General features: G+C 50.3%; 1 protein-coding gene across 1 annotated transcript in view; it reads left to right on the forward strand.

Moving 5' to 3' along the window:
- Positions 1-13,635, forward strand: part of WNT7A (Wnt family member 7A) — a 34,844-nt gene that overhangs the window by 10,225 nt on the left and 10,984 nt on the right. The window contains exon 3 of the mRNA XM_058032181.1: positions 1,558-1,829. Within this exon, the coding sequence (XP_057888164.1) occupies positions 1,558-1,829 (272 nt within the window). The remainder of the gene's footprint in view (positions 1-1,557; positions 1,830-13,635) is intronic.

Below are 13,635 nucleotides of genomic sequence, written 5' to 3' on the forward strand. Positions count from 1 at the left end.
GCTAGGCAAGGTAAAGAGAATAAAGTGGGTATTTATTGCAGGTCTTTAACAGAGACTCCTTGGGCTGCCAGAGGCCTCCCAGAGACTGCACCAAGAATGGACAGTGGTCATGAGTTTTTCAGACAATTATAAGTTTGGTCCTTTTATATATCAGGGGTTAATTCTTCAATTACAGCTGCAGATATTGAAGTCATTTACCCCCAGTTTCCTCCTCCCCATTCATTTCTGTTTATACTTTTCGGGCTCTGAGGCTGTAGGATGCCCTTGAGTTTCAGGCTTAAAGAGATTTTTTGTCTGACCAAAATATGGAGACAGTAGCTAACACTCTGTATGGCATTTAGAGTTATACATTGATCAGTACAGGATTTGAAACATAAAAAAGCTAAACTCCAAAGGCATCAGCCTGAACAACATTTGATCTCCCCATGCCTCATGGAGAGCCGTGGCTTTAGGGATGAGCGCGCAGCAGGTCAGTCCCAGGGGCCAGAGCCCTGTTCATGGAGCTGTGTGCCCACAGCACTGCCAATAATGGAGCAGGTTTCCAGTGCTGCGTGCCCATAGCCGTTCACGGAGCAGGTTTCCAGCATTTCCAGGGTGCTGTGTGCCCACAGCTGTTCATGGAGGTTTCCAGCATTTCCAGGGTGCTGTGTGCCTGCAGCACTGCTGTTCATGGAGCAGGTTTCCAGTGCTGTGTGCCCACAGCTGTTCATGGAGGTTTCCAGCATTTCCAGGGTGCTGTGTGCCTGCAGCACTGCTGTTCATGGAGCAGGTTTCCAGTGCTGTGCCCACAGCACTGCTGTTCATGGAGCAGGTTTCCAGTGCTGTGTGCTCATAGCCGTTCATGGAGCAGGCAGTGCGGTGGGGCCCTGCCAACAGGCCCTGCCATTCATAGAGCAGGTTTCCAGCATTTCCAGGGTGCCATGTGCCCACAGCCATTCACAGAGCAGGTTTCCAGCATTTCCAGGGTGCCGTGTGCCACAGCTGTTCATGGATGTTTCCAGCATTTCCAGGGTGATGTGTGCCCACAGCCCTGCTGTTCATGGAGCAGGCAGTGCCTTGTGCCCACAGCACTGCCCTTCATGGAGCAGGTTTCCAGTGCTGTGCCCACAGCACTGCTGTTCATGGAGCAGGTTTCCAGTGCTGTGTGCCCACAGCTGTTCATGGAGCAGGTTTCCAGCATTTCCAGGGTGCTGTGTGCCCACAGGCCTTGCCATTCATAGAACAGGTTTCCAGCATTTCCAGGATGATGTGTGCCCACAGCGCTGTTGTTCATGGAGCAGGCAGTGCCTTGTGCCCACAGCACTGCCCTTCATGGAGCAGGTTTCCCGTGCTGTGTGCCCACAGTCATTCATGGAGCAGGTTTCCAGTGCTGTGTGCCCACAGGCCCTGATGTTCATGGAGCAGTTTCCAGCATGTCCAGGGTGCTGTGTGCCCGCAGGCCTTGCCGTTCCCCCACCGTTTGCTGCCCTTCCCTGCTGTTCCCTGCCATCCCCTGCCGTTCCCTGCCGCTCCCCCGCCGTGCCCCTGCCCGCCGCTCACGGCCGTTCTGCCTTGCAGGGAGCAGGGAGGCCGCCTTCACCTACGCCATCATCGCGGCCGGCGTGGCGCACGCCATCACGGCGGCCTGCACGCAGGGCAACCTCAGCGACTGCGGCTGCGACAAGGAGAAGCAGGGCCAGTACCACAAGGAGGAGGGCTGGAAATGGGGCGGCTGCTCCGCCGACATCCGCTACGGCATCGGCTTCGCCAAGGTCTTCGTGGACGCCCGGGAGATCAAGCAGAACGCCAGGACGCTCATGAACCTGCACAACAACGAGGCCGGGCGCAAGGTGAGTGCCCGCTGTCCCCGTGCCCGCCCGGGCTGGGTGCCCTGCGTGGTGCTGCCATCGTTCACAGCACACGAGCAGGCACCTTGGCAGGTTGTTGGACCGTCTGCTTGTCAAGCATTTGTCTAAATGTTACTCTTTGCAGCTGTAAGAAAGGGGGAAAAAAAATCAAACAAGTGTTTTATCTGGGGAGTCAAACGGTACTGCTGGTAACAAGCTGCCTGCTGCTGTGTGGGTGAGCAGGAGTCTTGTCAGGTTCAGACATGAATGTCTCACTCAGCTGAAAAGGGATCATTTTCAACCCTGCTGTTCAAACGTTGCTCTTTGTGTGAGAGCCGCCCCTGCGAGGAGGGAAAGGCTGAGCTCTTGTCACTCGGTGTGCCACTGTCACTCGGGTTTGGGCTCAGCATGGCAGCATTGCCACCCACCCCATCCTTTGGGACCGAGAGCTGCTGCTGCCGAGGCGGTGCTGGGGAAGGCAGGGCCCCAGCAGCTCCCGCAGCCAGCACTCCTGGGGATCCCCGGCACTGAACCCCGGGATTTGCTGCCTTGGCCGGGTGTCCAATCTCCAGTGGCAGCTGGGCCGGGCACAGGAGCCTGCTCTAAGCCCTGCTCCCTGCGGGCCAGGCATTCCCAGGCTGTCCCAGCGGGGCTGTGGCTCCATTCCAGCAGCTGGGATAGCCAGGGCAGCCTGTGTGCTCCCCACAGCCCAGCAGGGCTCTCCCTGCACGAGTTCTGCTGATCCCATCTCTCAGGGAAGTCAGTCCTTGCTTCCTCAGCTCTCCTTTACCTCCTCCTATGCAATTCCTGATTCCAGCATCATGTGAGTGTGACTTAGAGGCAAATAGGAGAAGGAAGTTGGGAGCAGCAGTTAATTTGTGGATGCTATTTTTGTTGTGGTAATTACCTGTAGGCTCTGAGACATCTCCAGTTATGCTGGAGCCAGGCAGATTGTATTGAAGAAAAGCCATTTCCACCCCAAACAAAAGCCTAACCCTTCTTTAATTTAATGCTACTGTAGGAGGAGTTTTATAGGTGAGATTCTGGGTTTTACTCTGTGTAGTATCCCAAATGCCTGTGTCTGGCTCTGTGGTGCCAAAACTTGTGCTTCAACCCCCGCAAAATGAACCCTGAATTCTGAGAATAGCTCAAGAATTGAGCGTTCATATTTGCAAAATGAATGGTTCTGAGATCTTTATTACTTAGCTTCTGGTAGCGTGAAGGCACATCCTGAAAATCTTGGTGAAGCACCAACACCCACAGCCTGCTCTGCTGTACAGGCACAGACCCAGTGAAACAAAAAATAGCAGAGGAGTTTTGTGGCACAGCTACTTCCTTGAAAGGTCTGCTTGTATTTGATGGGTGCTGGCAGTAAAAGATTCCCAGGAAATGACACAGCAGCCTACACCAGACTGCAGGCATGGCTGGAACTGCCTGCTGGCCAGAAATTTTTCCCCAAAGCAAAGCTTAAAAATGCAGAGAAACAGAAAAGATGCATTTTTTACCTTGGTTATCCCCCAGTATGGAGTGTGGGCAGAGCAGGGCCATTGGTGCTGGAGGTGGCTGTGGGAAGGAGGGCTCCAGGAGCCTCCCCAGCCTCCCTGCCAGGCTCCTCGTGTTTCTCACCTTTCTGTGCACAATTTGCTGTCCTGGAAGCTTGTGCCTGGAAGGTTCAGCTCTCCTCATTGTAATCTGGGAGAGCAGTGGTTTGTGCTATCTCTGGCCATCTGCCATTTCTCCAGCAGGCTCAGGAACTGCTCTGATCTGGAGATAGCTCTGCACTTCTTCCTGCATCCTCACAGAGCAAAATTACCCATCCTTGTTCGAACACATCTCTGCTTGAAATCTGCAGGGGAGAGAAGGAGTGACAGGACTGAGGGGAGGCTTGTTGCTCCACTGTCCCATAGAGAATGAACAAATGATGTTTTTGCTAGAGAGATTTCTTTCAGGCTTTGCTCCTGTGTGAAAGATCACAGTATTTAAAGACAATTGGCAGGGGAGGCCATTACAGGTATTTGGCATGCCAGGACTCTCACAACCTGACTCTTCCACAACAAAGACAGCCTTGTTGTGAGGTGGAACTCCATTTTGGAGCAGCATGGATCTTATCAGCCTCCAAACAATCTATTCATGGTGGCTTTCCTCTGGGCTACAAATTCTTGTCTTGTTTCACTTGCCCATGGCTAGGTTTTGATGATATTTATGCACTTGGGAGACAGAGTGGCACCTACCAGGCTTCCAAAAATAAATCAATTCTTATTGATTTCTTACCAGCACCTGTAGGCATTGCTATTCTGTTCAAAAGCCTCTCTGCTTCTTTGGCCTGCAATGTGAAACTGTGCTGTGCCCACTCACCTGGTGCTCACCTGTGACAGGCTCCTTCTTCAAGGTGACACCTACTGCAGGTGGTTCAGGATGCACTCTAGAAAGGCACAGATCCATCAATATTGAGTTGTCTTCTTGAGAACCACTGATAAAATCATCCATTCCATCTCAGTGGGTGAGAATGTTCTGCTGGGCTTACTGGGAGCACTGGGCACAGAAGGGACTGCAGGGTATGAACCCACAGAGAACCACCAGGAAAAGCCTGATCCAGGATTCCTGGAGACCTCAGGTCAAGGCTTTCCAGCCTCTCACAGTCCTGTTTAACCCAGGCAATGTCTCAGTGCTCCCTGGGTGCCAGCAGCAGCCTCTGAACATCCTGAGCACACAGCTCTGTACAGTTATCAAGGGTACAGCTGTCCAGGGAATGGGCACAGCCCCAGGGCTGCCAGAGCTCCAGGAGCCTTGGGACAAGGCTCTCAGGGATGCCCAGAGTGGGATTGTTGGATGTCTGTGCAGGGCCAGGCTTGGCTGGGTGATCCCTGAGGGTCCCTTCCAGCTCAGGATACTCTGTAATTCCTCAATCTGTCAGCTCTTGCTGGAAATGAGACAGGCGAGGGTGTCAGATGTGGAGGATTTCAGAGGTCAGAGGTGGAGAACATCCCTGTTCCTCTGCTGAGCAGCTCGGGTCGTGCCGTGCTGGAAACCCCCGGGGCACGCCCAGGATGCAGCAGGAGCAGCCCTGCAGGAGCGGGGCACAGGAGCCATTCCCAGCTGCTCCCACCACAAATGCAGCAGGAGCAGCCCTGCAGGAGCGGGGCACAGGAGCCATTCCCAGCTGCTCCCACCACAAATGCAGCAGGAGCAGCCCTGCAGGAGAGGGGCACAGGAGCCATTCCCAGCTGCTCCCACCACAAATGCAGCAGGAGCAGCCCTGCAGGAGAGGGGCACAGGAGCCATTCCCAGCTGCTCCCACCACAAATGCAGCAGGAGCAGCCCTGCAGGAGAGGGGCACGGGAGCCATTCCCTGCTGCTCCCACCACAAATGCAGCAGGAGCAGCCCTGCAGGAGAGGGGCACAGGAGCCATTCCCCGCTGCTCCCACCACAAATGCAGCAGGAGCAGCCCTGCAGGAGAGGGGCACAGGAGCCATTCCCTGCTGCTCCCACCACAAATGCAGCAGGAGCAGCCCTGCAGGAGAGGGGCACGGGAGCCATTCCCCGCTGCTCCCACCACAAATGCAGCCAGGCCAGCTTTCCTCATGCTGAGGGACAGGCTCTGACTCTGTCTGTGTGTCTGTCTGTCTGTGTGTCTGGGGAACAGCCCAGCAGGACTCACTGGTGCAGCACAAGTTCCTCGGGCTGCTGGAAGGGCAGGGGCAGAGTTCTGAGCTGGGGTCACCAACACCCCCCCCCAGACTGGTCCTGAGCAGCCCCAGAGCCTCCCCTCATTTGTCAAACCTGCTGGAGAGCAGCGATTCCTGACCTTCAGAAGCAGAGTTTAGGGTGTCTTTCCTCTTTGAATTAGTGTTTCCTGAAGTGCTGATTCACTGCAGGAAGGAGCAAGCAGTACAGTGAGAACAGGAGGAGAATTCATAACAGCTGGGTCAGAAAAGGGAGATAAAGCTTCAATTAATTTAAAGGCATAATCCTTATTTGCCCTGCAAACTTCCACGTGAGGGGGTATAATTGCAAGACTGAATTGTCTGTTAGCAAATTTGTCTTCTCAAATATGAAGTTGATTAAATTACTGTAAGTAACACAATAATGTATGTCTGAAAGATATTTATACTCCAGGAAACAGAAATGTTATTCTCCAAGTTATCCTGCTAAAAAATAACGAAGTAGATACTGAAGGGCTCAACACATTGTGGCTGTGAGCATTTCATTCTGACAGCATGGCAAGGTACATGACCAGACTGCTCTCTCCTCTCTTTTTCCCTGTGACATTGAAATTCCACAAATGGCATCTTGCATCAGCGTTACATCATATTAAGTATAATGCAATATTATGAGTCATTGTTATAAATCATGGGCACAGGCTGCATTTAGAAGGCTTTTGCCTTCAAGAGCACATCAAGGTGGATTTTTATTCAGCATTTCTCTTTGGAGGCATGTGTAGGTGCACTAACTTTGCAATGTCTCTCCCTGCTCCGCATCAGGAGTGTTTCAGACTTCCCCTTCAGCTCCGAGGCTCCTGGGGATGTGGAGGACGTGCCTGACAGAGCTGCTGTGACAGCAAGCAAAGCTGGGAGCACCCAGGAGGCGTTCCTGGCATGGCTCATGCAGGGATCACAACACACTGGCGTGTGTAATGTTTTATCCTGTAGAAAACTGCAGCCAGGCTGAAGTGACACAGTGGCATTAGGAAAGCAGGAGCTCAGGGCTTCTCCCAAGTGTCCTGGGAAGCCACACTTGTGGGACTCTTTACTTGCTGCTTCTCTGACCTCAGGAGTTCAGCTGCCATGAGGCTTTCTGAGCATGTTCCTCTTCTTGTGGGGTATGCAATCACCACTGCAAATAACTCTCTCTGGAGGGGACAGCTATTTCTCCCCCTCTCAAAATGCCTTTTTCTTTAACTACCCTTTCACCTGACTACCAGCAGCAGCACAGAGCACAACCTCCTGCAGATGAATGACTTAAAAACTGTGAGCATCATGTTAGGAAAGAGACAGGGCTGATAAAAGAGGCTGCCAAACAACAGAAAAATATTTCTATTTTTCTGAATATAGGCCTGAAATTCTGGAGATTTAATAGTTCTGCCTGAGCTAAATCTTTAAACACATGAAAAGATGCAGTGAAAGGGCTTGCAGCCCCACTGGAGTGGCCCTGCCTGGGGAAGAGCAGTGTTGCAGAGGGACCCCAGCATTCCAGCAGCTCCTGGCAGGAGCTCTGCTCCCAAGAGATGCCCAGGGATGATGGTGTGCTTGGCAGGCACAGCTGGGGGACACAGAGGAGGCAGGAGATTCCTTCCACAGGGATGTGGCTGCTGTAAGGCAGCCCTGCAGTGCCTGCACACAGCCCAGCTGGCTGGGAGAGCCACGCCTGCCCTGCTGCCCCTGCACCTGCAGGACCTGCTCTCTTGGACCCACCAGAATAAAGCTCCTGTGCCTGGAGCTGCTCACAGCTGCTGAAGACTCCAGAGAATCTCAGAGAGCCCAGCAGGACTGGGAGAGGCTGCCCTGACACTCCTGGCACCAGCAATCAAAGGATATTGGAGTACCAGCAGCACAGCCACATTCCCTGGAGTTCAGGATTTAGCAGTGCCTTTGCCATTGCACTTCACACTTTCCAATGTGTTGTTGTTTGTGGTGGGATTTTTTGGTTTGGTTTGGTTTTTAATTTGGTTTGGTTTGGTTTTTCTGGCCTGGGCACAGAAATGTTCCTCATTTTCCTTTTCAGAAACTCCCATTCTTGATGTTAGGGACGCTCCTCCAACACCCAGCTGAGTGGTGCCCCTTGTTGATAGTGGCAGTGACAGTTCTGCCAGACCCCACTGTCACTGTCAGGGCTGTGCCAGGGCAGGTTGGCAGACCCTGACCTGCATCCTGGCCAGGGCACCCCTGTGCTGGAGAGAGCCATGCCCAAAGCATCCTGCAAGGAATGCTCAGCCAGGACAGCACACGGCACTGCCACTCACAGAGCAGGAGTATTAACAGGGAAATATTGGCTCCATGAGGCCAGGAAACCTGGTGCTGGGTGCAGCAGATGTGCCTGTGGAGGGGGTCCTAGGAGCTCTCCTGGTGCAATATCTGGCTTAGATTAAAACCAGGCAGACAGAGAATGTTGAGGAGAAGGTTTACACACAGGGCTTGTGCCTCGCTGTGGCCAGACAATGTGTAAAATATCTTCTGGCAAACCTCTGATGAGGCTGTAGGGGCAAAGAGGAGTGTGCACCCAAGGACCCAGGCCCAGTTCCATCCATCCAAGGTACACCCAGTGCTCAGGCCCTGCCTTCCCTCCAAGGGCCTGGCACCCAGCTGTACTTCAGTGCAATTAGCAAAGGAGCCTTAAATGCCACAAAGTCTGTCCTGGCAGCTTCGTTGGCTGGGGCAGCAGGATTCCCAGAAAGGCCAGGCTCTGAGTTTGGAATGAATCCAGTTCACTGAATGGGAAAGCTCCCATTGAGGCTGGTGGGAGCACAGGGTGCAGCTGAGTGCTTCCAAAATCCCATCCAGCTCCATCCCAAGGCTCTGCTGGGCAGCCTCCTAGGTGTGAAAAGAAGTACACATCCCTTGCAGCCTTAGAGCATTTTGTTTGTGTTTGAAAGGATCAAAGCACTATTTATGGCTTTCCTACTTTTTAGATAATAGTCTTAAAGCAAGTCCGAGCTTGACAGACAAGCTCTGCATCTTCTCAACAGCCCAGAGTAAGATAAAGGAAGCATTAATGTTGGTCTAAATTATGAGAGGGAATTGGACTGCACAAGAACTGTAATCCACAAAAATGAATTTTCATTCCACTTGTCCTCCACTTTCAGCTAATCAGAAATGGTGATACATGGTCCTACTTGTATTTTGGCTTTCAGCTCCCTCCTATATCTCATGTGGTTGAAAACTGAATTCCTGATTTACACTGGAGATTAGGGAATGATAAATGCTATCGCTCGCCCGGAGTCGCAGTTTTAGAGGATTCTGGCATTATGAGCAAAACATGCATTTCATGTGTGTGACTGCTGGAGCTGCCAGTCTGTCATGCTGCTGACAGAGAGCTGGGACTGAGGGCCAGCCTCTCTCCATAAATAACAGATCTCAAATTCCAAATTTAATAGGGGGCACCTTTTAACAATGGCAATAATCAGATGCTTGCTTTGGTGATTAATTTGCTCAGCAAAGCCACTGGCTGGGTCACAGGTTTCTGGACAATTTCTGATTTAATCTGGCCTTTCTCTCTGGACAGTTAGCAACACTTCCCATAGGACCACACCTGTCATTCAGTGCTCAGAGGGGAATATCAGCTAGACAAAAATAGGTGCTGTGTAGATTATTCACTTCTCCCAGGGTTTTCAGCACCTTTGGAGCCTTGACAGAGTCCTTGGTGTCTCTCCTGTTGCGGAACAACACATTAATGATCTGAAGCATATGCAGCTTTCACACAACACAATCTTGCCACAGCAGATTCCTGCTGTGTTTGGGGGTTGTAAAACTTATCCTGGTCATGGAAAAAAAAAAACAGACCTGAGAGGCTGGAACAGGATGGGCTCCAAGGTCTCTTCCAGCCATTCTGTTGCTCTATGAAAAGTTTCAAGAAAAAACCCAGCACCTGTTAACCTTAACTGTGGCCTACGAGCTTGGCTGTCGTGTCTTGTAATGTTTTTATTAACCTGAGCTCCTTGATGTTGTGTTGAGATCAGAATCCAAGATTTTTGAGCTTCATACCTGAATTTTGGCCCAAGTTTTTGAAAAAAATTCAGAAGCAGCAATTGAGAACTGTTCTGTTTCTTCCAGCTGGCATTTGTCACACTGGAAATTCAGGTTTCCAAACCCAAGACTGATTTCCTTGCCTGATATTGGGATCTTCCATATCCACACTTTAGCAAAACTCAAAGAAGATTGGTGTTGGCCAAGTCAGCAGGAAACCAATGGTTAGGCCAGTTCACTGAGACCACTTTTAATGCAGAATCAGGCTGTCTTTATACATGAAGTGTTCACCAAATTCTGGTGGAGATCTCCCAGTGTGCAGCCTCATTCACTAAATCTCTGACAAATCCAAGCCAGGACTCGGATGTGGGGCAGGATCTGTGCTCCCTGCTGTGTGAAACTGGAATCCTCTGCAGTTACAGCCCAGACCTCCTGAGCCTGAGCTGAAAGTGTCTCCAGGAATGTTTCCAAGAGCCTCAGTGATGAGTCAGGAACATGAACTCAGTTACCTGAGCTGAGCCTGTAACTCAGCAGAGGTTTTGATAAAACTGAAAGTTAAACCAAGGTTTGGTTCAAACCTTGTCATTAACACGTGATGGCAAAAATCTCTAAGCTCATGAAGCCCTTAATGCTCACCAAGAGAAATAATTGCCAGCATGTGCTGTACAAATGGAACGGACTTTTGCTTTAATGGAAGGAGTTTCCAGGTATTTTGAAGTAAACAATTAAAAAATCAATGAATGAAGAACAACCTTTTAGTCCAAGGACACAGACAAGGCCTGTTGGTACTGGCAGGATGCAGAACTGAGCTATGGAAGGACAGAAAGGTTTCAGGGAACTTCAGGGAGGATGCTTGGCTCTCATGCCCAGTTAGTGCCAGAAGGCACCAGGATTAGTTTGAGTTAGTGCTGGTTACTGAAACCAGCCCAAGCCTTCTGGTGCTTGGAAGGGAGCTGTCCCTGGGCCCAGCAGCAGGAATGCCATGGCATGGGCTGGACCCCAGATGTGAGGCTGCTCCATCCTGGAGCTCCAGCCAGGCTCTCCTGGGAGCAGGAGCCTTGCTGGGAACCAGCCTTGCCTGCAGCATTCCAGATCCTGTCCCAGAAATGAGCCCACCCACAGCGAGGGGACAGAGCTGCTCCCCCAGGAGATGTTCCTGAGCCCCAGAACACGCTGTTGTGTTTGGCTGGATTAACCCTGCAGGCATAGAACAATTCACCATCCAGAGGGCACAATAGCCTGGAAATAAAGAAGTGCAACAAGGAGTCAAGAGAATGTGTCCAAAAAACATGGATTAAGACTTCACAGAAGTTTCTTTCAATATATCTACACTTTGTCATATTTAGCTGAATTTGCTTTGAAATTTCCAGTGGGAAATGAGAAGGCAGAAGGAAGCCAGACACCAAGTGAGTGCTTAGGCTTTGCTTTTTTGCTTTCCCAGGGAATCAGCCTGAGAAGTTTGCCTTGCTATACTTAGTGCAAATTTAGACTGAAAGGTGTAGTCAAAGTCCTGAAATATTTTCTAGAAAACTGTAGATTTGAATAACTATGCTAAGGAATACCTTAGCATTGAGATATTTGTTTCATTTGATCCAACAGACTTCTACTTTATATTAAGGTACCTTAATGAGAGATTTATAAAATTGAGATCAGTTGAGATCAGATTAATACACTGAAGGTGCACTATGGACATGCATGGTTTCTTCAGCTGGTGCTTCATGTGCTGGTGGGACTGGTGTTCAGCTCTGTTCCAGGCATCTTGTGGCCGTCTGAGCTGGAGATGTGGAGCAACTGGTTAACCCTTTGTTAAAAACATCCATCTCAAGGTGAAGACTCACTTGTGTGTGGCTTGTAAAGGGGAACCATCAATGGCATTGCAGGCTGCTGCTGCTGCTGCTGAGCTCGTGTGTCAGTGCTGAGCAGGTAGATCAGTTCAGGAGAAGCAGCAGCACTGGGTGAGCTGGCTCAGGGAACCCATCCAACCACTCAGCACACCCCAAGTGAATTCTGTTAGCATCCGATTCCTTTGTAAGACAAAAGCTTCAACTATGGCTCAAAAAGGTGCAATCACAGAATCACAGGATAGTTGGGGTTGGAAAGGACCTTAAACCCACCCAGTGCCAGCCTGGCCTTGGACACTGCCAGGGCTGCAGGGGCAGCCACAGCTCCCCTGGGCACCCTGTGCTTAGGCTGCACCCAGCATTACACAGAAATTTAGGAAATTCCACTTTCTTCTGCATAGGAGCAAATTTTCATTGAGAACAGGCCAGAAGATCCCTGTTAAAATACTTGGCTGGGTCTGGGCGTGCTGCTCTTGGCAGCTGTGGGGCTGCAGAGAGAGGCTCTGCTGGTAGGATCTTATCTCTGAGAAGTGGGAGCTATCTGAAAACATGGAAGTGGGGACCTATTGCCCCAACTGCAGCAGGAGGGGGAAAGCACTTATGGATTAAACTTAATTAGAAAGTCATCTTTGTAATATTACAATTAACACCAAAATCATGTCACTTGATGATAACATGAGTATTTTGAATTGCAAACACAAAATGTGTGGAAGTCTGTGCACAATATACACTCTATCATTGTGATCCAGCTCCTGCTTTCCAAGAAAATTGGAAATATTTGCATGGAGATTATCTGGAGGAGTAATGAGACATTTCTTTTAAACTAACAGGAATGGCTCTCACTTCCCTGAGCAGCTGTGGCCTGATGTGCCAATCTGTGAGATCCCCCCTAGGGCACAGCCACCCCTGGCACTGGGCTTGGAGCCTGTGGCACAGCCCAGGCCATCCCTGGTGTTATCTCCAGGTGTTATCCCTCGACAACAGGGGGGCTGGGGGAAGGAGGGGAATGGGAGTGGGGGTGAGGTAGCTCAGGTGCTCTTCCCAGATCAGCAAATGGCAGGCAGGCAGAGCAGGCCATGGGTGCCTCTCCAGTGCCATTTACTGAGCTAGGAACAGTGTTAGGGTTGAAGTTTAAATATGTCTCTCTGTATCAAATACAATATAGCTCATGTTTTGTTCTAGACCAAAGGAGTTAATGGAGAAGTTGAGGTAAGAAACGTTGTGTTTTTATAAAGGCAGTACTGCACAATTGATGAAGAATTACTTTGACATTACCTAAAAAGGCCAGTAGAAAGGAAATCCCTTTCAACTAAAACTACTGTCTTGGAGAACTAAAATTTATAGACATTTTTCAGCATGATGAATAATGTCCTCTGTAGCATCATCTGCTGGGTACCCTAGGGTTAACTCTCACAGTTTGGTATGCAACCAAATAATGAACCTGTAATTAACTGTGTGTGGCTATTGGTTGGGAATGTTTGGAAGCAATATGAAGTGATAATATTGTGCAGCTCATGCTCCTGCCAGTACTTGGCTTTGTTAGTTTAGCACTAGAGGTGTTTCCTGATTACTTGTCTGGAACCAGCCAGGCTGCTCTCTTGGTTTCCATCACTCTTTGGGAACTTTCCTCTCGACAGCTTCAGCATTTGTCAAAATGCTCTACCTGGTGGCTCCCAGCTCTTTATACAGAATCCTTTACTGGCAGCACCATCCCTGGAGAGCTTCCCCTCCACTGGGGAGGGTCCCACAGAGGGTGAAATTCAGGGGATGAGTCAGGCCTGGGTCATTCCTCTCCCTGTGAATCCGCTGCAATGAGGACAAATTCCAGTTGTGTCATTTCTTGTTTTCCCTGCATGGTTTTTATGTGCAGAATGACTCAGGCTCCATGACAAAACCCAAAGCAAGGGGCAGCAGTGACGTCCTTGTCTGAATAACCCCAAGAGTTTAACTCATTGTGTACCCAAACTGAGGAACAGAATTAAATTCAGTTCCTCTTACCTGGGGGGTGTTTCCCATTTCTTCAGAAATATCATGAGAATCCCAGAGAATGGGTGAGGATCACTGTCCAAGATCAGAACTTGGAGCAGACACTCTGGGTGTGGGATGCTGGAAGGATTGCATTGGCATTGAAGGGCTCAGGGTCAGCAGACACAGCTGAGCTTGGGTTTCACTGCCTCCTTTGTCCTGATCCACTGACTGCAGGGATGGGCTTGTGGGGTGAAGCAGGGATTAAGGAAAATGGTGATTTTAACAGTGGACATCCGTGACATTTTAAATACATAGCAAAA

The sequence above is a fragment of the Melospiza georgiana genome, chromosome 11 (genome assembly GCF_028018845.1).
Source record: "Melospiza georgiana isolate bMelGeo1 chromosome 11, bMelGeo1.pri, whole genome shotgun sequence".
Classification (NCBI taxonomy): Eukaryota; Metazoa; Chordata; class Aves; order Passeriformes; family Passerellidae; genus Melospiza; species Melospiza georgiana.